The following is a 25,963-nucleotide window of genomic DNA, read 5'->3' on the forward strand; positions in this document are numbered from 1 at the left end:
GAAAAGTTGAAGTGAACATGTCATTGGTGAGAAGAAAAGCGGATACGTGACCTACATCAATTGGGATTAAATAACGAGCGTCGGACATGCAATAAATTACTTTGATTTATGTTTGATTCGAATGTCATTAGCTAATTCTGGAAATCTAAATCTGCCGATTAGCGCATCGAAAAGTAAAGACCATGAGCAACTACGCACACTTCCAAGATGCGAGGCCCTAGTGACCAATTGTCTAGATTCTTGATATGAGCCGCGAAAGCTGGATTGAGCACAACGTCGGACCCATTTTCTTGCATAAGAACATTCGACGGCCCATAGGGCCAATTCACGGAGATGGATTCATTGCTGATCTCCGTCATTATTGCATTTTGGCTGTAATATCGTGAGTCGCGGCATAAACGCTCACGGGCATTTGGCCAAACAATAAGATCAAGCCAAATTGGGTGTGGCACGGCGATTTGAGACGGAGTTGGTCTAAGCCAGGCAGGCATGCTGTTGTAGTTGGCCTCGGTAGGAGAAATTTGCCAGCGAATAACGGAGCTCATGAAATATAAAATAGCAATTTGCTCCGGCAAGTTCGATTCCACTGCCGGGACAGTCATGACGCGTATAATATTTGTAACGATACTGCTTGTAACTGGACTTCTGTCTGCCTCCTTGATAGGATTGAGTAAACTCGGTATGCTAGGGAACGGACGCTCTTGGAATTCTGGAATATTTCCTCCGGTGAGTTCATAAGATCTACGGCTCTGAATAAGATCGGCAACAACTTGATCTAGTCGGCACGTCGGAGCGATATGTTTTGGGGTTGTACACCAGACTGGACAACTGGACAGGGAGGTGGAATCGCCGTCTGCAAGTTCTGGAATTTCACAGTGGACGATGGATACAGGCTCAAGTTGCATGGAAGCGGGATCGCCTGCAGTTACCTGGTTCACGATGTCTTTTGAGTCATCTGAGGAGTGTGACTTGTTAGAAGCGCTTTTAGCGTAGTCATAGTTCACCCACCAAGGCTAGGGTTTGCAAGAAGTTGCAGAAGCTCTGCATCGAACACTTGACCAGTCCAGTCCCCCGTCACTGTTGAAGCGATCGTTTCTTCCGAAGTCAAAGGACGTTGCCAATTGCCGTCCTCCAAAGCCGTCATTCTCGCCTTCTTCGTTCTGTTTGAAGGCAAAGCAGAAGCAAGAGAATAACGAACGTCGCGACAATGGCAAGCGGCAAGCTTTTGCTCGAGCTCATAGTTGAGCTGCTCAAGGTGCCGCACCCGAAGCTCAAGGTTCTGGATATAAGCTCGTTTCTGGTCTCGCGCTAGCCTGGCATTATTGCGATCGCTTTCTCGTTTTCTTCGAAGTTGTTCGGGGGTCAGAAAGTCAATGGATCTTATTTTTTTCTTTTCATCCATGTTTGAAGGCCTTTGCTATTCGGAGACGGATACCTTAGGTCGATATCTATGTCTCGCAGATCGTTAGCCGAAGTGCCAAGAAAGAAATCCGGGGATGAGGAAACTCCGCATGGAGCATCGCCCCACCACTTTGACTAAAGATTCGTTGGCGCGAATTGAAGCTCTCTGCTCGCAGCAATAAATTGCCAAAAGCGACAATGAAATTATCCCTAGCATTTAGATAGCTGTACTTAACGTCGGACTTCACTAGAGTTGAGTCAGAGATTCGATCAATGTTTGAAGGTTAAGCTACACTTACCGCCTCAAGTATCAAGCTTTAAGTTTGATGCTAAGATAGCGTAAACATGTAGATTTTAACCAAGAGAGCTGAATCACCGTTCTAATAAAGGAAGAGTACATCGGCTAAATTTCCGCCAATCACTTAATCTGAAGAACCCTTTAGGACTCTAGTGGGGCGACAAATTCCACTGAAATCCTATTGATATTGTCAGGCAGTAAATTCGGACTTATGTCACGTGTCGATTCGATGATGTGTTAAGTTATTTCACTTGTCTATGAACATCTCATCCACGAAAATTACAGTTGAAATTCTATCACCGCTCTCTTTAAGATCTGATAATTACCATAGCCTTCGAAGCTACGAACATTCATGTGCAGGGCGGCCAAAACTGCAATACTGCCGATTTTTCACCATTCTAAAGACTTGTTTCAAGCCGATTTAAAGAATAGATAGTCATAACAAATCTCCCTGAAACTACAGAACTACGCAATTTTTTGATGCACCAGCTTTACAAATTGCCTCCATTGCATCTTCCTCGTCGGAAAACAGATATGCATGTGTTTGAATGTTGGCTGTTAGTAGGACTGTTCTGCTCGTAGTAGCTCATACTTGTCGAGAATGTGGCAAGTTATACTCCGTAGTTTAACTTGTTTGTTCTAGCGCCAGAGAGCGATAACATTTTGTACGTCTATTTTACTGGCAGCACTTGGGAAGTGAGAAGGCCCCGTACTCGGATCGTCAATAACAAGAAATGCGCCAAGGACAACACAATTTCGAATCAGAAGCTCATGTTCTGGGGCTATTCCGGCATTTCGCACTACGTGTGCTATTCACGGATGTGGCCGTAATTTCGGCGCTGTAGAACCGCCGATTTCCATCTGCATCGGCATCATGATCAGCGCTCCCAGATCTCAGTTCCTCACATGGATCAACGAGGCACATGTGCAGGGATAATTGGACTCTCTTCTGGGATTGCAAATCCTCATTACATATAGAACTCCTCCAGACTCACAAACAGATTTTGCTTCGTCTCGAAGGAATTTTGACAGTTGCCCTGCGAGTGCACGGATTCTGTCGCGCTGCCATTCCCCCCTTTTTCAAGCCGCAAAGCCCGCCAACAGACTCTCAACACCAATTTGGAAAGGCTGCACAATGGTATCGATAAGATCATTTCCACCCGCTCACAATGGTCTCTGTGCTGCTTGCCATTGGATCGCTCTATTTGATGCTAGAGTTCTTCAAGAAAAGCGCAACCCTGTGGGACCCAACGATGCGCGCCTGCTCTCAGCCTTCAAGTCCAGATTAGGTCACGCACGAAGCTGAGAGATGATAATCAAACCACTCCGTACCAACGAGAGAAAGTGAATAATGATGAGAACGTTGCCGGTGCACCGCTGCGCTACCCCTCAAAGCCACAAAATCGACATGAAACGATGGATACGAGCAGTTTAATATTCTTTCTACCACAGAGTATATGTAATGAGTATGCCCTTCGTCTTGTATCGTTCCTTTCTTTCCCTCAGCAGAATTCAAGCTCTGATTCCCGCGCTCAAAATCCGTCCGGACTGGCTCACTCCTTACGGCCTGCTCTTGGCATCACACTCATTTGATTTTCTTTCATTACAACGTATTTCGATATGAAGGCTTCTTTCGCTGCGCTTGCCCTTGTGGCGTCTGCTTATGCTAGCTACAACTACGACCCGGCCACCTCAGACTCCTCGTATGATGTAGAGTCAAACACTTCCCCTTCCTGGCCATCTCAATCTGATCCAGGCTATGGTACAACTGCGGACCCGACTTACGGAGACACGGACAACAGCTATGGAGATAAATCAAGCGAGATTGCTGCTCCCACTTGGTCGTCATCGGCAGATCCGAGCTATGGAAGTACCACTAATTCGGGTTATGGTAGCGCAGCGGACTCTCACAGCGATGAAGTAGATCCTAGCTACGGCAGCGAGGTTTCCTCTACTGTCGCCTGGTATGGCGGCGACTCCACTCCAACCGCATCAGCTTCACCCGTTTGGTCGTCCGCAGTTGATCCAAGCTATGGCTATAATGCATACAGTAGCTACCCTTCAACAAAGGCGGATCCAACGTGGCCATCGTACGGATCAGTGAAATCATCGAGTTCTTCGTCACCAGCGTGGTCTGATCCAACGTGGGACGCTGACGCTAATGGTGTAAGTCAAGGCATATACCGAAAGCTGTTAGAAGCTAACAAATCGTAGTACGGCAAAGTAACGCCCTCTGGAGAATCGTGGCCCCAACCAACCTGGACTTCCACCTCCTCTGAAGACGTATGTAATCCAAGTCCGACAGTTACGTCATAGTAGAAATGCTGACAGCGGAAAAGTGCGAAGAGTCTTCAACAACTAGCACCGTATGGACGGATACGACTTCTCCCGTATGGCCTAAGCCAACCTGGTCAGCCGCTGAATACAACAAGGTAAGCAACACGTGAAGCGCTTTCGCAGTCTAGCATATAGACTGATGCGAAAATAGTGGACCGAGACTGCGGTGAATACTTATACCAAGGTTGTGGATGAGCAATGGGTTGTAGTGACAAGTACACGCACTATCACGATTGTAGCCACCCGCTCTCCTACCTGGTCTGCCTCTACTGACTCTTGGCCCACGCCATCCCCTTCCGCATCCGATGTCTGGCCAGTTGCGAGCCCATCCTGGTCCACGTCACCAGATATTTGGCCTGGAAAAGCCGCTGCTTCTTCTCCATATGCTCCAGTTTGGTCTGCTGCGTCCTCAGCCTGGTCTGCTGCTGCTTCACCAGCATGGTCGGCGTCCTCTTCACCGTCATGGTCTTCCCCAGCTGCGCCAGTGGCTCCGTACCCGACTGCGAACACAGTCGCTTCGCCAGTTTGGCCAGCAGGAACCGGTTCTAAAACATATAGCCCAGTTCTAGCGACTGTAAATGCAGCTACTCAAAACGGCATGGCAGGTGCAGCTATCGCTGCTGCTGCAGTTTATGTTTTATTTTAAATATGATTGGAGAACGAACTGAACAGTTGTACTTTCGACTATATGTCGCCACGCATTGTCTCAAACCATGCCAAGAGCATGTACAGTTTTCGCTTCTGCATATATACACAGTCGTGAGACTAGTTCTTAGACAAGTGGACAATGGGTAATTACGTACATTGACCCCATCCTTACTGAGTATATAGATACTTTTCTGAATTTGTAATGTAAAGTTATCCCTTTATTTCATACGACTCTATAATCAGCTCTCGACTTGCATCTGCATTGTACTTGAGCGGCGTATAAAACATGCCATCCCTAGTCTTACCTCAAATAGCATCTTCCAAGTCCAAGTATTGTAATTATCTCCAAGTTCGAATGGAAAGCATTCGTATGTTAGCTAGCTTGAGTGAACAAATAATGAGCTCGAAATCATGTCCGGCTATCGTAGAAACTTTACCAAAGTATATATGAATGACTTCGATACGCTCATAGTGTATGAATGCAAGTGGAAAATAATCTGGAAAGTGAAATAGGCAAAGACGTGGTAATTTTGATCGTAAAATGCACCATAGGTGTTAAAGAAACTAAAGAACAGATGCACCACTTCACTTGTTCCATACGGCTGTCCTTTACCTGGCTGTCACTATATCCATTATCCTATCTATAACCTGGCTATGTTGATATGTTTAACACTGAGATTAACGACTTGCTTATGCTTATATAGCCCTATTACCGTCCTGCTGTAGCACCAGTGATGCCCGTGGATTGGATCAAGATTTCATGGATTTGGATCGAACCCCTCTGGATCGGCCATGGATTGGTGCCTAGAGGCCCAAAATTTGGATTGGATTTAGGGGGGGTGATCTATCTAAATATGATCCATCCATAGTTGGTGATAGGCCTGATTTTAGTGTTGCATTGGTACTGCATATACTAACAAACTATATATATATTAGCCTCTTATTAATCAAATTTATTTATGATTCTCTAATTATCCTGATAATGGTAAAGCGACATGATATAAAACGTGCTTATACTAATATAGTTATAAGGAATGAAGTAGGAATATACGCACGGTATAGCTGCGCTCAGGCCGCGGGTCACATGCTCCAGGGGGAAGCAGTATTTAAGTTATATATAGTATCCACCTTAGTTTTACTCCTTAATCATTAGTCTTAATACTAATTCATACTTATTACTCCCTATCCTGATATCATACTTATATTCGCCCCTTATAATACTATAGGAGAAGGAGGAGGATGCTATTGAAGATGATTCAGATAATAATAAATCTAAAGAATGTAATTAGGGCGATGACAACTTTTATAGTATATATTATTTAGTAGAGGATTAGAGGTATAATCTTTAATATATGCTATAGATATAGCTAATGTTCTGCAGTAGAAATTAGGTGAATATTACTACTATTATAAGGGGTGGATATAAGCATAATATTAGGATAGGGAGCAATAAATATGGATTAGTATTAAAACTAATGACTAAGGAGTAAAACTAAGGTGGATACTATATGTAGCTTAAATACTGCTTCCCCCTGGAGCATGTGACCCGCGGCCTGAGCGCAGCTATACCGTGCGTATGTTCCTACTCCGTTCCTCACAACTATTATGTTATTTATTATGACTTTTGCCACTATTCTACCCTATGGATGGATTAGATTTGGATAGATTTCGCCATTTTATGGATTTGGATTAGGTTCATCTATAGTGGATTTGGATCACATCGAAAATCCAGCCAAATCCAATCCACGGGCATCACTGTGTAGCACTTCGAGATCCTCCCACTTATGAATTGGTGAATGTCAGCTGTGATGCTCTTTAATCATGCCTGAGCCAACTGTACCGGCGTTTGAATGCCTTAAAACGCTTATAAGCCTATTATAAATATATAACAGAAGGCCTGATTATATATTCAGAGTATTAAAATTACCTTAGTATTGAACTTCATACGTTCTAGGTTTACCTTGTAAGCGGCCGCTAATTAAAGTTCCTACTATAGATTGATAAGAGCGGAGGTTACCATACTCTAATACTTATGTTTCTGCTTAAGTCTTTAGATAATACCAGAGCGTTTAAAATGCTGATAGACCTGGACAGGGAGTCTGGGAGCTTACTCCTAGTATATACCAGCGTCTTTTATGCGCAAACTTTACGCACACATGCTAATTATTCCCGGTAGAATAAATATCTTCTTTTTTATTTATCTTTTTTTTTATTCTAAAGCTTTATTTCGACCTATTATGATCCTGCAGATCTATTCCCCCCCCCCCCCCCCCACCAAAGAAGTTGTCTTGGTCAATTCTGGTAACAAAGTCACTTCTCCAGGGATATTTGAAGATCTATAGGCTCTGCCTTTGTTTTATGATCATTGTTCTGGAAATATATTTATGACTATAATAATAGTGCTTCCCTTATTCTAGAAAAGACAGAGATTTACTGAGGCTCAGATTTTGGATTAGGAGACGACCTCGACGCGTTGTTTTTGTTCATCAGCTATTATCCTGACAGAAGATGTAAACGAGCTCTTTGGACTATGATCATAACGCGTATCATGCACTATTATTAGTATTTGAAAGAGGTGAACTTTCGAAATGGAGGCCGAATTAACTGTATTCGTCACGATACGATCCAGAGCATTTTACGCGATCATCAGCGAGCCTGATAATTCAGTCGGTTTGACAGCCCCCTCACTAGCTTCGTTCTGACACTCTTTGTTTCCAGCTTTGGTTTGACCAGTGATGTCTTTTATTTAATACTTATATATAATAAAACTATAGCAATCAAAACAAAGATATTATAGGAGAGGATGAAATGGCTGAATTTGTCATGTTTTGGGTCATAATTAGTTATCATTGGCTATATACAGAGGAAAGAGCTACGATTAAAAAGAATCATAAGTCAGCACCAGTCGCCTGACATGAAGATTTGCACCAAATCACTTTTCTACTTCAAGGATTCAGAGCTTCGAGGATTCAAGTTCCGTACCCAGCATCAAGAGTTTGTCAGACAAAAACCCCAAGACGAGAGCCCCTCGAAATCGAGTGTGGAGCTTGGATATGCCATGTTGTAAGACCAGTCGGCCACTTTTGTTCAAAATAAACGCACGGCACACCAGACGGTGAGGGCTTGTTGTGGATCAGCTTTCTTGGACATCTTTTTTGGTACGGAAAGAGGACCTTTGCAGGATAGAGCGCTCGATTCGAATTGATCCTGTTAGGCGAGCATTTTTTGAAACTGCAGTTGAATGCGAGAATCGTCTTTGTTCGATGTGAAATTAGTTCTTCTGCCATACTTTACGAGGATACGTTGTCATAGCGCTTTTTATGTGTGTCATTTGAAAAAAGAAAAAAGAAATAAAAATATCATTTGCAGATTCAGGGCGCCTTGATCTGATGTGCTGAATTTGTCTCCGAGAAAGCAGGTTATCGATGTCACAAGAAGGTAATTAAATGCCTGTGCGAAGACATTGTCTTCACTGCACATCAGGATTTAAATTCCAGATTGAGACTACAACAACCGTTTATGTTGCACCATCTCGATCAGAAAGTTTAGACATGCTCTAGTGTAATCGCCTCCCCTTTCTCTGACTCATGATAGTGCATACTAACTTCAGTGGCAAGTGCACTTCGTTTGATATTATCCTTTGCGAAAATGAGGTCGATTTCTTCAAGAGTCTTTCCAGTGGTCTTTGAAAAGGATATGTTAGATTTACCTGTAACAAGGACCTTCGAGAGTTTGATATCGCTTACCTCGGGACACATGAAGTATATGAAAGGAACGGCGACGGCACAGGAGAGGGCCATCCAGAGCCAGATCTTCCATCCAACATTTTGCAGCGCAATACCCCCGGCAAAGACAGTAATGAATGAAAAAAGCCACTCTCCAAAGGCTCCAGCTGCGGCCCCGGCATGGCGAAGCTTGAGAGGGGCAATCTATGAAACCAGTTAGCAGCGATATAGTGATGTAGTGAATGACAACAAATAGACTGACTTCAGGACCGTAAAGCCAGCATACGCCAATCCAACCATAACCAAAAACTGTATTATACACAAATATGGCTCCCACTGCTATCCATTGGGTCGCAACTGTGGGTTTTGGTAGACCTATCATTGCAACAAATATGACCATGCAGATAGTTAGAACAACAGCCGACCACATCATGACTGCTCGTCGTCCGACACGTTCAATTGTAAAAACCAGTGGGACGGTACCAGCCGCGAACAGAGTGTTCATGATGGCAGCGAGAAGTTGTGCCATGAACAGTGAGAGACCGAGTTGTGAAAAGATGACCGTGCTGTAATAAACGGAGAGATTGATTCCTACGGTGAATCATCAGCATTTTGGTAATCTGACTACCTTTTGTGGACAATATACCCATCATTTGCTGAAGAGCAAGTATCAAAAAGGATATGCGAATGCGACGTCCAACCCTAAGATCACTCGTGTCCCAAAACAGATCAAGGATCCGGAAGCCATGTTCGTCTTGCTCTTCAAGTTGTATGCTGGCAAGGATAGACTGTTTCATCTGTTGCACACGAGAATCGTCGATGTTCGCGTCGAAAAGATTGCAAACTGTCCTGTCGCCCTCATCGATGAGGCCCTTGGCGTAATACCATCGAGGCGTATCTGGCAGGAGGAACATACATGTTCCAGCAACTAAAGCAAAGAGGCATTGGATTGCGATTGGAAATCTCTGTCAAATGTGTCAGTTACCAGTGCGAGAACAATGCGAAGAAACTGTAAAGCAAGGACCCACCCAGGAAATCTGGTTCGTCATCCGAGTAAAGCCAAAATCAATCCAGTAAGCAATGGCTGCTCCTGAGACTAGCCAGACACAAGTAACCGCAACATCCGGACCTCTTTGAGTAATCTCGGTACTCATCTCAGCCTGATATGTGGGGATTGTGCAAGAAATAAACTGATCCCCAAACGTAAGTGTTAAGAACATTTAGCGAGACTGAAATAAAGCAAAGACATACGCCAATACCAAATCCCTGGTGTTGATTAGTTCACCAAGTCACCCGAGAAGTGTGCAACAGACTTACGCAGACAACGCGACCAACAATTATCTGGGGGACAGACCATGCTGAAGCCTGTAGACTACCGCCGATGACAACACACAGGTTTCCGAGCAGAATACAATTGCGACGACCAAGAGGCAGACCCATGACCGAGCAAAACAACGAACACACAGCAGCGGCGAGAGTGTATGCTGATGCTATCATAGGAATAACGTAGGTCCCGGTCGGGTTCTGCTCCCGTTTATCAACATCAAATCTGAGCAGATCAGGAGAAGAAAACGTACCCCAAGCGCATGATGGAATTGCTTGGTCTCTTGGATCCCCCCCAAGACACCGGCGTCATAACCGTAAAGACAAAATGACTGTGACGCGTTACAAAAGATTCAATGCCAGAGATACGTCCAGGAGGAATAAGGGCCTGGTAGCCATACCGTAGAGCAGCATATGGTCATTAGCCACTGGAGCGTTTTTGATCTGAACGTGGGACGACGGATACCCATTTTTATGTTTTTATGGAACAGTGATTAGGTCAAATCCAGGACACCTTGTTACGAATGAAGGACTTCGTTGATGGGTTGGAAGACAAGGGAAACCAACGAGCTTTAATCACTCGTGTGGATGGTATGTAGCAACTGTTAACTTTACCCCAGCTTCAACGGGATCACGTCTGGGGAAGTGGGTCCCAATGTTGGGACGGGAGCTTGTTAGTTCCTGAAGTCAAATTGCGGAGTGCTTGCGATTGTGGCAAGCTCCTAGTGACTCCTTCGCAAGTGGAAAAGAGAAATGAGTCAATGTTTTTCACGGCGGAAATGTCATGACATCGCATCATGACTCTTGCAGCTTTGTGCCAGATTTTCCTCACACATTCGATTCCATACATCTCAGTTTTGATTGACGGCGGAGAAACTTGAAACTATCTTCGTATACTTTGATCATGGAACTTGACCTCAACGTTCGCGTGCATGACAAAGGCAACTCCTTTAAATCTTACTTGGTCCATATTGTTGAAATTTACGAGGACTTTGAAGGTTGATATACGGCTACAAGCGATGCTCAGCTACTTCTGCTGATCTTCATGCCGTCCTTTCCTCCAACTTCAGCTGCCGCACTGCCGACAATCAAGATCTCGTACCCAACCATGTAAGTCATGGGTAAAGCCATGAAACGCTGGCAATCCTCGCTCAGGGCTGCAGCGTACTCTTTGCTATTGTAGAACGCCAGCCAGTCGTCCCACGATCTGACCCACAACTGAGCACATCCATCGTAGTCAAGGCAATTTTCTCCCAACGACCTGGCCCGTTCCTTCATCTCAGGTGTCTGATGATGCTGCACACAAACGAACTGCTCAGCGTGCATTTCAAATGTGCCACATAGGGTAAACACAGCTTAGACGTACCTGCGCATATCGCACGATGTGGTCTTTGAACGCTTGCGTGGCCACGGCCAAGTCCGCATGAACCGTCCTCCAGTGACCGAAAAAGGTCTCGTAGTCGATGGAATCAATCTTCTTGAAGAAAACAGACACCTTGATGCAAGGCTGATAATTCGATTCCGCGCCGTAGCTCAGCTCGGGGAACGTGAACTTGTGATCGATTTTGTCCCAAGTCATCTTTCTATCTCGTTTCGCCTGAGAAGAACAGATTCGAATCTCCTACCTTCGATTTTGGTGGCATGCGCCGAAGGGCCGTCGGTATCGTGGCCATCGCTCAGCGGGACCCCGCAGAGCCAATATATAAGAGACGGTGGCTTTTTATCATGGCATCTTCCTCGCGCTAGTATCCGGGGCGGGGAAGACTTTGTCGTCAGTACTGTAGACTAGTTCTATCGTACTGTAACTTATCGCGCCAAAGAACAGGAGTGGGCTTTATTTTTCGAATTTACCAAACACAATAGAGTGGATCACATACATTCTTGAATTCCTGTCTTCGAGTTCGGTATTGATACTGTGTCTCTAGTATTTTTGAACATTTTACTGTCTTACATAAATTATGTGAATTTAACAATCTTGTCCATTTTTGTGTGAATCAGCATTGCCAATGTCCAAATATATTATGCTATACTATGGGAAACGATACGCAAATATTACGATCCCAAGATCCCTGGGCTAAGCTGTTGTAATATTTCAAGACGTCATTTCAAGGCATGATACTGACGGTTCAGGGTCCTTGCACATGTGTGGAAGTGTCATGAGTAATGCCTCATTCCCCCTCCCATTCCCTTGGGTTCAATCTCTGATGACACGCTACTCATGCGCAAACTTTTACACAGTGACTATGAACCGTAACTTTGCGGCGTCTCTGCCTTGGTTCTACCCATGGCCTGGGACTCACCGGCGACTGAGGACAGCTATTGAACTGAATAAGGTAGTGAGAGCTGGCAGATTACGGACAAGGCAACCTGAGGACAAATGGCTCAAAGCTGATGAAAGCCTTATGTGGGCTGATAATCCACTGTCCCACGGCCGTGACTGGAGCCTTAGACACTTCAACCTCTAGTGCGTAAACAATTTCGAAGGCCATAGACAGCAACGCAGCATGGCTCAAGTGGCAGTCATTACAGGTGGAGGTGTGCAAATTCTACTTTCAAAATCGCTTACGATCCCAAGTACTGACAGCGCGCAGCATCCGGAATGGGTCTTGCTGTGGCGACGTCTCTCGCAAACAAGGGTTGGCACGTTCACATCGCCGACTTAAACAGAGATCTCGCCGAACGAGCAGCGCGAGAGCTTTCAGGCTCATACTCCTGTACGAACGTTAGCGACTACGCGTCCCTCAGGTCGATGTTTGACGGCGTCTTCCGGGAGAAAGGAGAGATCAACTTCGTTTTTGCAAATGCTGGCATTGGAGAGAAACAAGACTTCTACGCCGCAGCTAACAAACAGGCCCTTGCTTCTCAACCGCCAGAGCTCGACAGAAACATTGACATAAATCTGAAGTCCGTAATCAACACTAGCTATCTTGCCCGACAGTACATGCGAAGGAACAAGACCCGCGGCCAATCCTGCCTTATCCTGAATGCCAGTATCGCAGGCATCTACCCAGTCCGATTTTGCCCCATCTACACAGCTGCGAAGCATGGCGTTGTAGGCTTCGCACGTGCAATTTGTGGTTATTTCTTTGATGATGACGGCATCAGAGTAAACACGCTATGTCCTGGCAATGTACGGACTAATCTGTTTCGTCCAGAGGAGTGGGACGTCTTCAAAATAGAGTGGATTGAAGTATCTCAAATCGTCAAAGTTGTGGAAATGATGCTTTTTGATGAATCGATGAATGGCATGGTTGTAGAAGTTGCACCGAAGGAATACTTCTTTCACGAGGCTCCTCCGTACTCGAACGACAACGTGAGGGCTACGTTAGAGAAGCCAACGTTCCGGAACATGGGAAAGTCCGATCCAATGAACAAATCCATGTGATATATTCTACGTAAGGCAATTTAATGATACTGACCCCCAACCACCATGGACTAAATGCTAGTAGTTCAAATTCACCAAGACTGTCTTAGGCTCAGTGTAGGCTCGCAGAGCATGCTCTCCCATTTCACGCCCGAGACCGCTCTCCTTCGTTCCGCCAAATGGACATGACTGGCTGATCGTGCTAATACAATTGACGCCGACCACCCCAGAATCAACAGCTGAGCTGATCCTCAGCGCTCGCTGAATGTCCTGTGTGAAGACACCGGCCATCAACCCGTATCTGCTATTATTCGCGCAGCTGATAATCTCATCTTCGTCGGAGAATTTGTTCACAACAACCACCGGTCCAAAGATCTCCTCGCTGTAGATTGTTGAACCTTCTTTTGTGTCGGCAAAAACCGTCGGTTCAATGTAGTAGCCCTATCTTCGAAGTTATTATCCAAGCTTGAGCGCTCGAGATTGTATCGGGAGTACCTTTGTGCCAATCGCCTTGCCGCCTTGCAACAAGGATCCCTCTTTCTGCTCGGTAGCGGTGGAAATGATGCCCATGATTCGGTCGTATTGTGCTTTATCTACGACAGGACCTATCTCGGTTCCTTCTTTCTCCGGATCTCCAATCAGGTCTTTCTTCTCCATAAGGCTTTTCATGTATCCTGCAAGGAATTTCTCATAGATTCCGTCCTGCACGAACAGCTTTGTCGCCGCGAAGCAGATCTGTCCGCTGTTAGTGGTGAGAGCATTGACAGTCCTTACACCTGGTCAGTAACTATCCCAGTGCGAAAGATAAGAGACCGGAGTAGCCGCACCACTTAATCGCATTGTCCAAATTTGCGTCGTTGAACACTATTGCGGGACTCTTTCCTCCAAGTTCCAAAGTAACCCTCTTGAGATTGCTTTTCGCCGCTAATACCTGAACATTTTTGCCCGTCTGAATGCTTCCTGTAAAGCTGACCTTTGCTACTTTCATGTGGGCAGCAAGCAGAGCACCAGTGCTTCCATCTCCGGGAAGAATCTGAAAGACACCAGGCGGAAATCCTGCATCCAAGACCAACTTCCCAAGCTCTGCGGCCATCAGTGGCGTCTTTTCGCTCGGCTTCAAGATAAATACATTTCCTGTCGCCAATGCAGGTGCAGCTTTTAATCCAACGGAAGCAAGCGGGCCATTCCAAGGAATGATACTGGATTGTGATTAGTCAGTACTTGCGTTTTAAAAGTAGACGTTAGTTACCCAGCGACCACACCGAGTGGCTCGTTGCGGACAATCTTATAGATGCCGTCGTCAGCTGGAAAGGTCTGACCTGCATACTTGTCTACCCAGCCAGCGTAATCTTTGTAGCTCATTAGCAACGGTCTGACATGGTGATGTGAGTGGGCGCACATCTAAAGCAACCGATTGCCGTAGCTATCTCTGCCTTTCCAAATGGATTGTATGGAGCCCCTAGGGTCAGCCGGGTCAAATATGCAAGGCGCTTTTGGTTTGCCTCAAGTAAGTCAGCGAATTTGAACAGAATCTGTTGACGTTGGGCATTCGTCATTGTCCGCCAAGGCGCATCGTGCGCAAAGGCTTCATTCGCTGCTCTGACAGCTTCGTCAACATCATCTTCTCCAGATATCGGTATCTGATCGCTTAAAAGATCACCAGTTGCGGGGTTATATATCGAAAGGCTGTGGATCCAGTAAGTCGTAGTCTTGCGTAGCTAAAGCGCCCATACGTTTTTTTACTACGGGAATTGACATACTACGACTAGCTATTAGCGATTGTGCATCATAAAACTTTCTGGGAAAACTTGCTTGATTGTTTATGAAGAGCTGCGTAAGATGTGGCTCAAGTTCCATATCGTTCCACCAACTTCAGAGGACTCTCCAGGGACAAACAGGAATGGTCCAGCAAGCGATATAGGCTTGAGGGACGATCAGATTTGAATCCCTCCTCTTTCTTTTGTCATCTATTCGGGCCGTGTCATATCATCGGGTGCACGCAGATTTTAAAGAAATAAGACTCTGATAGATGAGAATTATTGCTAGGCTTAGGTTAGTAGAATGGATTTTTCGATTGCGAATGAGTCATGCAGAAACATTGTAGGATATAATTAAGCGAAATCTGGATTTAGCATCTTTCAAAGACGCCTGCTCGGAAAAATACTACGTTTGAACGACATTCTACCATAAGCGGCAATAGGGACTTCGGACAAATTGAGAATAACTCATTTTGGATTTCAGATCTTTTGCTTCTCGAAAAGCAACTCGAACATTAGTTTTGCTCAGCGCAAAAGTTGTTCTGATAAATCTGGACTGCCCATATCGCGTCGCCCCGTGGTCCTCCGTCGCATGAGATGTATGCAAGGTCGAACGTTGGAACATACTTAGAGGTTGTGACGAAAAAAACGTGTCATGGAGATGATTAAAAATAAGCACAGACATGTTTCGTTTTGTATATCAACAAGCGCGAAATCGATAAGTTGACTCATAGATAATGGTTGGAGCTGGTGGAATTTCTGTTTTCCTAAGTCTTTTCTCGGAAGTTTTTACTCAGTGCAATACTGGCCCTGAACACGGTATAAATGCGGATCAGTAGTCGAGAAGGATAACCTGAGAAAGGGCTTAAGTATGGCAATATATTAACTTATCTTTCCGCGACACTATAATTGTCCTTTATGGACCTTGATAAATTGAAATCACCATAGATCTTCACTTCGATTCTTCCTTAGTTATTTCGAACAGATCACCGCCGCCGATGACTTGACTGAGCGGTGCTTCTTTGTCAATCAAAAAGCCTTGTTATAGCTTTTTAATACAATGACGGTGAATTAGAGTCATGGAAAAGGGTTCTGACAGTTTTATAGCAACGCTAAGAGAGAAAGCATTCGATCATAAGTGGTGCATAATGTTTAGCTCGACATTTTTTGAGATAGTGGACAAATCCTGTCATAAGAGGTGAACGTGATTGATGTGAGATTATTTTAAGCTTCTTCATGAGTTCTCTAGCACAATCTCTGGCTTTAGACAGTCTTGATTTCGGAACAGGGAGTATCGGTGTTTCTTCGATCCGAGATCGCGCATGGATGATGACATTTGTCATGTCAACGACCCTAAACACAATGCAACTTACGTCTAACAGCCGAAGGTGGAGAAAATAAATAGACAAGCAGCTCTTATTTTATTCGCCATTGCAAATCCTGTAAATGATCAACTCGTTCCAACCGTTATAACATAGTTTAGATCTATAGATTGCTCAAATTATGCTCAAATTATTTTGTTCTTCGTTGTACAACCCAAGCTAGGGAGATCTATAACCGAATTCACTATTCCACTGAAAAGGATCATCACTAGTGAAGCTCTTATTTAAGGCCCAGAACCTAATCTAGGATAAGAATAACAATACCACTTTCATAAGATTTCTAAAGATGAAGAATGAAATTCTTCTCTATAGCCAAAAAAGAGGAAAAAAATAAACTAGTTTATTATATTCAAGAACCTAACATTCTTTAAAATACTGCCATACGCCGGCGGAGAAAACAGGAATCGCCTCATCGCCCTGGAAATTATTAACAGTAGTAATTCTTATGCGCTCCTTGGCTAAAATTAGCTTCAGTTCTCACCAATATTCCAATAATAAATTAATATATCCCTATACTCTCCGCTCATTTCCTCCATTACGCCACTTCTGGCATCATTTGAACGATGTAGGTAATGATTTATATAGGAATTGGGTTATTTTGCAAGGGAATAAACAAAGTAGGGTAGATTATAAGGAGTCAAGCTCATATACAGGGTATATGTCGGCTCTGCTGATCTCCAAGTGTCCTTCCAATGCGCATCAACGGGGATGATTGAAGTATAATATCCGGATTAGAGGAAGAATCAGGTACGTGAATAGTTGTATCACCTAATACACAGTTAGATAATCATAATGAGGATATGAAAGCATGGATTAATCTTATAAGACCCATATCTATGCTATGGAGAATAAATATATGACATACCCGGATAGGCAGTATTGATTATCTATTATTTTCAGTCCTGCTTTCTAATTCTAATGTAGAGCTTAAAAATTGCTGGATTATCATATAAATAAAATGGCGGAGGTAGCTCCGGAGCATACTCCATGGGCGTGAGCCACTAAGTTCCCACTAATCTGGGGATGCGACCTTACTATCAGCTATGAACCTAGGGAAGAGCTTATTGGCATCATACTCCTTGTTAAAAAAGTGTAGCATTCGGCATGCGCGTTAATCTTGCTTATTTATTAGGATAAGGAGGAGATATAAAAATAGTGGGTAACTTAATATTTGATTCTAATACTTAGGTATATACTAATTATTATTATTAGTCTTTTAGTAATAGGTGGAACTGCTTAAAGAAATAGAACCGGACTTAATAGTGTATTTAAGCTTTTTAGATTTAAATATTTTCTATTTAGCTTTATTAAAGCTTTAGGATGGTGTTAGGAATACTTTCCCAGTACCGACTAGCTTCGCTAACCCAAGCCACTTCGGAAGGGTTTAGCTTCCTAGAGCAAAGGAATAAGATATAACCAGAGCTTATTATGGAAGGAATATAATAAGATAGTTATGTTTATAACTTAGAATAATATAAGCTTTAAGAGTATAAGAATATATTCAAACTAACTACTAGATAAACTAGACAGTTGAATTACGGAGAGCTGTAATAAAGGTAGGAACAGGATGTTTTTATAGACCCAAATTTAATGTTCTTATTGCCTTACTTATTCTACTCAGAATAAGCGAAATAATCACTTTCACCAATCAGCATTACCCTAGCCCTTAACCATTGGTTAATGCGCTCATTCTGCTCATTTTCAAGAAAATGATCAAAATAATCAGAATAATATTCACATAACTACTCACGTGTTACTTCATAACAGATGGCTTTAAGATCAACTTCAACTTTCTGCAGATAGCCTGGCCAGCCATCTCTTTAATTTCTATCACTATATTCAGTAGTCTACTTAGCTTAATAGAGATTATAAGCATAGCAAGCTTAATAAATCTGCTTCTTATTAGTTTAATAGTATTATGCCTCTAGTATAGACTTTGGATAATGAGAGGCTAAAGGTATAAATACAGCATTTTCTTAACTATATATTGGATTACTAGGCTGAGGGTAGCTAGCGTAAACCTGAATTAACAAGACAGATAAGAGGAATCTGGATATAATGAAAGGGTTTTAGGCTGACCTCCACTTCAGTGGGTAGACACTCGATGTAAAGGACTTCCTGAGGGTGAGGAATCAAGAGAGAGAGAGAGAAGCCTCCTACAGATGGGAAATGTAAAGAAGCTTAGGAGTAAGATAAGGTAGTTAGGATAAGGGTATAATAAGATAAAATAAATAGGGGAAGTAAAGTAAAGGTAAGGTAAAGTAAAGTAAGGTAAAGCAGGGCAAAGTAAAGCAAAGTTCTATATAAGGTAAAGGAAAGCTGGTCTTAGTTATTCTAATCTTATCTTATGCTCCCCTTTTTCTTATCTCCTTATTCTCCTCTTCTTATATATCCCTTCTATATCATATAATACCTAAGGCTCTAGCTCCCTTATCACATGATGCCCTTTAGAGTATAAACCATTTTCCCCAGTATAATAAGATTTATTATTCTTTAGTCTTATAGTAGGTAATGATCTCCCGGTAAGCGTAAATTCACTAAAATTGGTATAGCAATATACAGCAATATACAGAAGCAGACCTTAACCAGACGGAACGGATTATAACTGCTATGCATAAATTTGTTAGACTTGCTTATACTACACTAGAGGTAAACTTTACTGGTGTAATTAAAGACAAGTCTTAAAATAATAATTTTAATCCTTTCAGCTTTAGGCTATCCCATACCTATAAACTTCTGATAAGCTTAATATAGCCACTAGAGAAGTATCCTTAAAACAATTCAGCTATCATTATTAAGACTATTGATCTTATGTTTGAAGCTGGATAAGTAAGTAACTGTTAGGAACACCTTCCCAATACCGACTAGCTTCACTAATGTGAACCACTTCGGAAGGGATGAGCTTCCTAGAGCTAAGGAATAATATATAACTAGAGCTTATTATAGAAGGAAATATAATAAGATAGTTATATTTATAATTTAGAATAGTCTGAGCTTTAAGAGTATAGGAGTATATTCGAACTAACTACTATCTATACTAGGCAGTTGAATTATAGAGAGTTGATCTAGAGGTAGGGATAAGATATTTTTATAGATATAGGAGACCTGGTGATTATCCTGATTATTTATGATTAGACTGATTACAGACTGCATTCTTGATTCATTAGTTTCCCTTAAGCGAATGGCAATCCTTCACTCATGCAAGCCGATCACCTTGATCATGAATGATCAACATGATCGCTTCCTCACGTGATTCCCATGTTACTCCGTAACAGTAACTAAGACTGAACCACCTTTTTTGTTGATAGTGTCTTTCCTAAAATTAGTATGCCTGGATTTAAGATAAGTGGTTTCACTTATGGTGTTAATCTTGTGGAAGGTCTCTATTATTCCATAGTTTTCTACTGTCGAACAGGCAATGAGAGCCTTATCTAACAGACGCGTGATATGGTTGATATAACTACTAAATATTAAATATCCCTATCAGGCACTATTATAGGTGATGAGTATTTTAGTGGCCAGAGTCTGTAATAAGGTTTTAAGCTATACATAGTAGTTAAGTTAATATTCTCTTATATATATCTATTTTAATTCCATGGTGTTAATGAGTATACGGATAGAGTAGAGCTGGCTGCCTTCAACGCCTTACCGGTTGCCCGTAGTGCAGACTGTGGGGTAAAATCCTGAGTACTCGAATTAGGGCGCGTCTTACTGATACTCTTATATAGGGTGGTTATATTAATATGCGATTGTACTGGGGAAAATGGCTCATACCCTGAAGGGCATCATGTGACAAGAGAGCTAGAACTTTAGGTGTCGTATTATATAAGAAGAGGAGAATAAGGGAGATAAGAAGAAGGGGGACAATAGACAAGAACAGCACAACAGAGATCAGCTTTGTTTTGCCTCATATAGAACTTATGTAGTGGTGCCGGACAGTTCGACACGCTCATCGCTCCAGAGCTGACCTTGGCCAGGAACAATGCGCCGCCGATGGCCAGACCAGCTCAGCAGCTCGAGAAACGTGGCGCTGAAGTATCTGAGTACCAAGCTCGCCGATCCTATTCAGGTGCGCGAAGAGGTAGTTTTGTGCCTGCACAGATCAGTATCTGCATACGATCGGCTCTACCTTGGGGTCGACGCACGAGAGAATTCACGAAAGCTGTACTGAGGAGCATGGCTATTGCACCAGACGGTGCGGATGAATCGATCACATCGAGCCACCTGTCAACCGTGAAACGGATTCTCGCATGGCTGTCAACAATATGCGGTGCTCACGCGCCTCACGCGCTGTTGTGTAAGGACGATGGCGATGTGCGTCGCCGCTGAACAGCTGTGCCTGGATGCGGATGGGGCACAACGAGCGTGGTATTTTGGCTGGCGGCCAGACCACGAGCAGGGGTCGTCAGATCACGTTGTTGATATTGTAATGCGTTGTATTACAGCACATCTACTTTTTTACACGTGTGGCTTCCCGGATGTTGTGCTGGATTGGTATGGCCACCCACCGCCTGGGTCATCTCCTGTCCACTCGAAACCATCCGAAACCTCAAGGCTTAGAACTAGAATCACGGGTCAAAGTCGAGTATGATGACAAAGATGAACATCGGTTTCAAAACTGATTCTTCATTTCCCGGCAAATCGCAGAATCGCAGTCTACCGTAATAGCCTCTCGTGTAGACACCGTTTCGATGAAACCTTTCTTTATGATCTATGATCTTTGTCAAAGCATTGATGAGGAACAGAACTGTCCGCTCTCTCCCTCCACAGCCTAGTTTTCCCCTCTATAATCTCTGTTCACCAGCTACTCCCCTTCAGTATTTGCTCAGTCCTGAACTATGTTCAGCTTTTTGTGATCGAGTTCGAAGCTAGGAGTAACCTTCCCATTTTCTTGATCGCATTTTTCGCCGGCAAAAATGTAGTCTATTTCCTCCAGAGTTTTGCCGCTGGTCTAAATTCTATTTAATTAGTAAGGCCTTCTTTAAGTTATTAGAATAATATATAACTGACCTCTGGAAAGAAAAAGTAACTAAAAGGTATACTAAGGGCGATCATAATACTAAAGAGAAGATAGAATTTCCAGCCTGCATTTTCAATAGCATGCGGTGTGATTTGCGCGATAACCTAGGTATATATAAGCCTTTATATCTTCTACTAATAGTAAAGTATATGTACTTACAAATGTCCACAGCCACTCAGAGAAAGTTGCTATAGCTGATCCTATATGTCGTAGCTGTAGTGGTGTAATTTCTGGTGCGTAAAGCCATGGTATTGCGTTCCATGACATTCCAAATGAGATTTCGTAAATAAACAGCATAGCCAGTGCTATATTTGCAGTAGCTTTAGAGTTAATTGCTATTCCAGTTGTGAATATAATCATAGCTGTTAGCAAAGCTATAGAGCCGATTATAAGGACTGGTAGACGACCAATCTTGTCCAACAAAAAGATTGGAGGAAGTGTACCCATCCAGAAAGCAATCTGGATGCAGCCAGCGACCAGACTGCTAGTTTCTCGGGCCAGACCGACATTTTTTTCGAGGACTATTGTGACATAAAAAGCGATCACGTTGATTCCGGTAAACTGTTGCCAAAATTGAATCATAAAGCAGAGAACCAGTCTTCTTGTGTTCTTCACCGGAGTTTTGTCGTTCAGCAGGTTTTTGAACGAGAATTTGACGGAGTTCTCTTCGAGCTGTAACGCTTTGGCCATCTCTTCTTCTACACTTTGCACATTGGGATCATCTTCAGAGGTATTTTGGAGTCTTGCCAGAACGCTCACTGCTTCCTCCTTCTTACCGTGAGAGTAGAGCCATCTAGATTGCGAGTCAGATTTCGAAACTTTCTATGTCTACACCCGTCACACAAACCTTGGGGTCTCGGGCAGAAACGGTATTGTAAATATGGTAAAGAGTGCAAATACGTTCTGGAATGCGATTGGAAATCTCCATACGACCTAATTTTGTGAGTAAAGCGAAAGCAGAGTATGTGTGACGCTCATACATCGCCAGATAAGTTCTTGATAGTACCATAATCTAGCCAATAAGCTATAACGGTGCCAAACTGATTACTTGTCAGTTTAACGCCTCGGAAGGAGGTCTGAGGTCAAAGAACCTACAATAACAATAGAGAGCTGAATTGCAACAGATCGACCTCGATACTTCGCAGGGGAGCATTCGGATACGTAAATTGGAATGGTCGATGTATTCATACCTGTGGATTCACACTTTATGAGTTTGGGAGAAGATTCATATAAAGGCCAGAAGTACTGTACCGTTGCCTAGACCAGACACTAAACGTCCGACAATGAGCTGAGCGGCGCCATAGGTGGCAGTTTGTATAACTCCACCGACGATCATGATACTGCATCCAAGCATGATAGTCTTCCTGCGACCCAAACTATTGCCAAAAAGTGCGGCGAAGATACAGCCGGCTAAGCACCCGATATTGTACAAGGCCACAATGGTGCCCAGAAAGCTTGAGCTTGGATTGCCAATGGCATCGAGAAAACTAGGTTGAGTTACAAGTCCGCCGAGCACTCCCTGCTCCAAAGTTTAGCCATGAACGGTCACATATGCATGCAAGATAATGTACCTGATCATATCCAAACAAAAGGTAACAGCTTCCCGCACTCGTAGCAATAGCGCAACGCAGTAGTTTTCCACGCAACAATCCGGATGACATCTTATTTCTCTTTCTGTCTTGTAGGCAGAGATTTGACAAGTATGGCAAAATGCAATACAGCGGCTGGTATCAGGTTTCACTGGTACAATGATCCAGAATGAAACCGTGCGTATTCAAATTCACATATCACTTGGCGGAAGACGTCTCCTTTCTTACTTTTAAATAAGTCTCTGCATGGCTATATGCACAAATTAGACTACTTTTTGGCACCCCCTGGAGGGGCTGCACGCGAAGAGACGAGCATATCATCTCGCCCAGCCATTTAAGAAACTTGCCTTATTTGGCATGGTGATTTGAGACCTATTCCCTTCAGTCATGTGAAGAACAAGAACTGACTCAGTAAATTTACCAAAATTTTGAATGAAGATATTGATGGTAAATGAGGCTCGATTTCAACAGGTATACGCTGCTGCACCTTTGAAAGGTAATGTGGGCTACACCCAGTGATGAGGTAAACTCACGTAATGGTCCGCTGAACCATATACTCGACTACACCAATTGTGTCGGAATTGTTGGCAAGCCTCTTCGAGGTTATGAACTAGTATGGATGCTCTCGGCTTCAGAATCTTCATCGTTATGAAGTATTTTCTTAAAAAAATCTGCAAGAAGTAAAGCCTGCGAGCAAAAATCTCAATTCACTGCCTTCACAAAGTTTCGTGGTTGGCAACCTGCTACTCAAACACAATTCCAAATCTTCCAGCCGCCTTCCCTGAATTCATCAGTTCCACCACCTTGTGAATGTCGTGTATGTCATTAAATGTCGTTATATGCGACTTTATTCCATTCTCATGACTAAATTCAATTGCCTCTGCCATGTTTTGAGGAATGCCACTACTCCTTCCGGCGATGCGGTATTTTCCAAGTAAAATATCTAAAGCGCTGATCGACAATGGTCGTTGGGGTATCCCTACAACCATGAGTAGGCCATTGATCCTAATTGTGACTTCTCAGTCCTCTTTCCTTACTAGAGTTCCTCAACGTTTCTTGGACTTCGTACCTCAAAGTTTTCGGCGCGTTCTCATATGCTGAGTTAGAAGCACTGAAGACGGCAGCGGCATGGCAGCCACCACTGGTAATAGTCTTGATTTTAGCCTCAAAATCCGGTTCCTCCATGCTGTTGACAACCACGTCAGCTCCAAGTTCTTTGATCGCTTCCAATTGCGCGTTCGAAATGTCAATTCCAATGGTTTTCAATCCCATCGCCTTTGCGTACTGAATCGCTATAGCCACAATATTAGCGATCATCATGGATTCAGATGTGTAGAATGATGGAATACCAAGATGACCAAGCCCTCCACAACCGATTATGGCGATCCACTGACCGGGGTCGAGATCGCAACCGCGCACGGCATGGTATGCTTCAAAGCGACTTAGTCGATGAGCTGATATGGGATGAATTAGGTCACGTCTTACCTGTTATGCCCGCGCAGAACAGTGGTGCAGCTGCTATCATGTCCATTCCCTTGGGCAGAACCATGACATTCCGGCTATCCGCTACAGAGTACTCTGCAAAATGGCCAGGGCAGGTGAAGCCGTGCAGCCGTCCGGTACCCTTCTCGCAAAACAGATTGTGCACTTGACAGCCCTCGCACTCGTCTGCGGTATTTCAGGGTGTCGCACATAAAGTAAGCATGGGTTCGACAACTTACAGCAAGCATAGCTGCAACCAAGGCAGCCTACTGGGTCACCTATCTTCATATTTTTAACATTCTTTCCGACAGCAACAACATGGCCAGTGTTCTCGTGGCCAATGGTGATAGTATCTGTCGGAGGCTTTTCCGCAGTATGGCCCCAGAAAAGCATCTGCGAAAAATCAGAGTTCAAGCTGCATTTTCAAAGCCAGTCGAGATGGAGGAAAAGACTAACCAGGTCAGAATGGCATAGTGATGCACATTTCGTCTTGATTAAGACCTCGTTGTCTTGACAACAAGGTATTGGTATGCGATTGACCTCGATTTGGTTTGTAATCTGTAGGTTATTCTGTTGGCTCTGGCTTTCGAACAGACGGATGGTCCCAGGATAGTGGAGTCACCTTATTATACTGAGCGGCAAGCATCGTTTGGTTGTCGAGCGATCCCATTTTGATGAAGCACTTTACAGCGAACAGGCTACGCAGATAACTTTGAGGAAACCAGCTGAGATAGGACGCGAGAACAGTTTCAAATAGCCAAATGGAGTTTTGCTAAGGATTCGTGGCTTGATAACGTGACTGGAAATGTTTGAGCAATGTCAGATTTAATCGACTTGGGTGAAAGTGCACAGTATGGCAAGCACTTTTGTTGATTCACTATAGTTTGCTTCTTCATCCTGTTGAATTGAGCTTGCTGAAAGAGATGACGAAACATGTGTCTTCTGGGTCCGATTGAACCGTACAGACGTGCCTCTAAGTCTAGAGCGCTAGAGACGTTTCTACTAGCATAGCAAGCGAAATGCAAAGTACTCATGTAAACAACACTGTGAGTGGTAGTGTTCCAAGTTTCTAGGAGCAAGCTGCAAGGCGCAAATGCGATACGCATGAATCAGTTGTGTGTGATGCTACTAAGGGTAAATGACAGATATGTCATGATTCATAGGGTCATGAGTCATGTCGGTGCTGGGTTGTCAATGTCTGTGCGGAAGATCACGGGAATGATGAATGGTGTATAAGTGAGATCATAAACCTGCTTAGTTCATTATATACTATCTTAACTGATGGATTGTATAGTTATTGTCATGTCCCCTACCCCTGGCTCTCCTCTCTTATCTAGCCAGCGTTTGCTTATATTATATGATACTTAGTATATGCTTAGACTGATATACCCCTGATCTGGTAAGGTACACTACCAGATCTTACTTATTCTATTATCTCTTATTTATCTGCTTTAGTATCCTTTATCAAGTGACTAAATGCCTTGAGACCATATGCCTCTCTGAAGCTATTAAACTGTTATGGGGTCACCCTGTGTTGCATGTGAGTGCCTAGCTAAGCTAAGCCATGCGAAGGAATCGCTGTTGTGCAGCGTACAAGAAGGAAAAAGGAAGAGATTATTGTGCGAAATATTGCATTG

The 25,963-nt window shown here is 43.5% G+C and overlaps 7 protein-coding genes across 7 annotated transcripts; 2 read left to right on the plus strand and 5 right to left on the minus strand.

Annotated features, from left to right (window-relative positions):
- Positions 1 to 158: 158 nt before the first annotated feature.
- PV09_09531 (uncharacterized protein) lies at positions 159 to 1,402 on the minus strand (the record flags this gene model as incomplete). The annotated part of the gene is made up of 2 exons (XM_016363604.1): positions 159 to 955; positions 1,009 to 1,402. 2 exons carry the CDS (start codon positions 1,400 to 1,402, stop codon positions 159 to 161), a joined length of 1,191 nt encoding a protein of 396 aa, XP_016208574.1.
- Positions 1,403 to 3,033: 1,631 nt separating this feature from the next.
- Positions 3,034 to 5,112, plus strand: PV09_09532 (uncharacterized protein). The gene is made up of 4 exons (XM_016363605.1): positions 3,034 to 3,865; positions 3,914 to 3,982; positions 4,039 to 4,131; positions 4,188 to 5,112. The coding sequence occupies exons 1-4, from the start codon at positions 3,320 to 3,322 to the stop codon at positions 4,680 to 4,682; spliced, it is 1,203 nt and encodes a 400-aa protein (XP_016208575.1). The 5' UTR covers positions 3,034 to 3,319; the 3' UTR covers positions 4,683 to 5,112.
- Positions 5,113 to 8,229: 3,117 nt separating this feature from the next.
- PV09_09533 (uncharacterized protein) lies at positions 8,230 to 9,997 on the minus strand (the record flags this gene model as incomplete). The annotated part of the gene is made up of 8 exons (XM_016363606.1): positions 8,230 to 8,367; positions 8,431 to 8,613; positions 8,672 to 9,000; positions 9,056 to 9,374; positions 9,438 to 9,599; positions 9,661 to 9,675; positions 9,727 to 9,958; positions 9,987 to 9,997. 8 exons carry the CDS (start codon positions 9,995 to 9,997, stop codon positions 8,230 to 8,232), a joined length of 1,389 nt encoding a protein of 462 aa, XP_016208576.1.
- Positions 9,998 to 10,755: 758 nt separating this feature from the next.
- PV09_09534 (uncharacterized protein) lies at positions 10,756 to 11,414 on the minus strand (the record flags this gene model as incomplete). The annotated part of the gene is made up of 2 exons (XM_016363607.1): positions 11,099 to 11,414; positions 10,756 to 11,028 (listed from the first exon to the last, which is right to left on the minus strand). Exons 1-2 carry the CDS (start codon positions 11,309 to 11,311, stop codon positions 10,756 to 10,758), a joined length of 486 nt encoding a protein of 161 aa, XP_016208577.1. The 5' UTR covers positions 11,312 to 11,414.
- Positions 11,415 to 12,236: 822 nt separating this feature from the next.
- Positions 12,237 to 13,117, plus strand: PV09_09535 (uncharacterized protein; the record flags this gene model as incomplete). The annotated part of the gene is made up of 2 exons (XM_016363608.1): positions 12,237 to 12,267; positions 12,324 to 13,117. The coding sequence occupies 2 exons, from the start codon at positions 12,237 to 12,239 to the stop codon at positions 13,115 to 13,117; spliced, it is 825 nt and encodes a 274-aa protein (XP_016208578.1).
- Positions 13,118 to 13,130: 13 nt separating this feature from the next.
- Positions 13,131 to 14,974, minus strand: PV09_09536 (uncharacterized protein). Its single transcript, XM_016363609.1, has 7 exons — positions 14,909 to 14,974; positions 14,830 to 14,855; positions 14,496 to 14,782; positions 14,346 to 14,445; positions 13,924 to 14,295; positions 13,592 to 13,865; positions 13,131 to 13,537 (listed from the first exon to the last, which is right to left on the minus strand). Exons 1-7 carry the CDS (start codon positions 14,951 to 14,953, stop codon positions 13,175 to 13,177), a joined length of 1,467 nt encoding a protein of 488 aa, XP_016208579.1. The 5' UTR covers positions 14,954 to 14,974; the 3' UTR covers positions 13,131 to 13,174.
- An 8,613-nt stretch (positions 14,975 to 23,587) lies between these two features.
- Positions 23,588 to 24,886, minus strand: PV09_09537 (uncharacterized protein; the record flags this gene model as incomplete). The annotated part of the gene is made up of 6 exons (XM_016363610.1): positions 23,588 to 23,849; positions 23,914 to 24,136; positions 24,194 to 24,274; positions 24,330 to 24,512; positions 24,566 to 24,719; positions 24,783 to 24,886. Coding segments are annotated over 6 exons (1,007 nt in total), but the record flags the coding sequence as incomplete, so codon positions are not given.
- Positions 24,887 to 25,963: the final 1,077 nt, after the last annotated feature.

Source organism: Verruconis gallopava, assembly GCF_000836295.1.
Source record: "Verruconis gallopava strain CBS 43764 unplaced genomic scaffold supercont1.75, whole genome shotgun sequence".
In the NCBI taxonomy this organism is placed as follows: Eukaryota; Fungi; Ascomycota; class Dothideomycetes; order Venturiales; family Sympoventuriaceae; genus Verruconis; species Verruconis gallopava.

Excerpts from the sequence above, each read along its gene's own strand:
- PV09_09532 (XM_016363605.1), top strand. The coding sequence starts at position 3,320 with ATGAAGGCTTCTTTCGCTGCGCTTGCCCTTGTGGCGTCTGCTTATGCT. Across the intron at positions 3,866-3,913 it reads GGGACGCTGACGCTAATGGT|TACGGCAAAGTAACGCCCTC; the intron begins GTAAGTCAAGGC and ends AACAAATCGTAG. Across the intron at positions 3,983-4,038 it reads CTTCCACCTCCTCTGAAGAC|TGCGAAGAGTCTTCAACAAC; the intron begins GTATGTAATCCA and ends ACAGCGGAAAAG.
- PV09_09536 (XM_016363609.1), bottom strand. The coding sequence starts at position 14,953 with ATGGAACTTGAGCCACATCTTACGCAGCTCTTCATAAACAATCAA. Across the intron at positions 14,446-14,495 it reads GGCAATCGGTTGCTTTAGAT|ATTACGCTGGCTGGGTAGAC; the intron begins GTGCGCCCACTC and ends TGAGCTACAAAG. Across the intron at positions 14,296-14,345 it reads CCACTCGGTGTGGTCGCTGG|TATCATTCCTTGGAATGGCC; the intron begins GTAACTAACGTC and ends ATCACAATCCAG.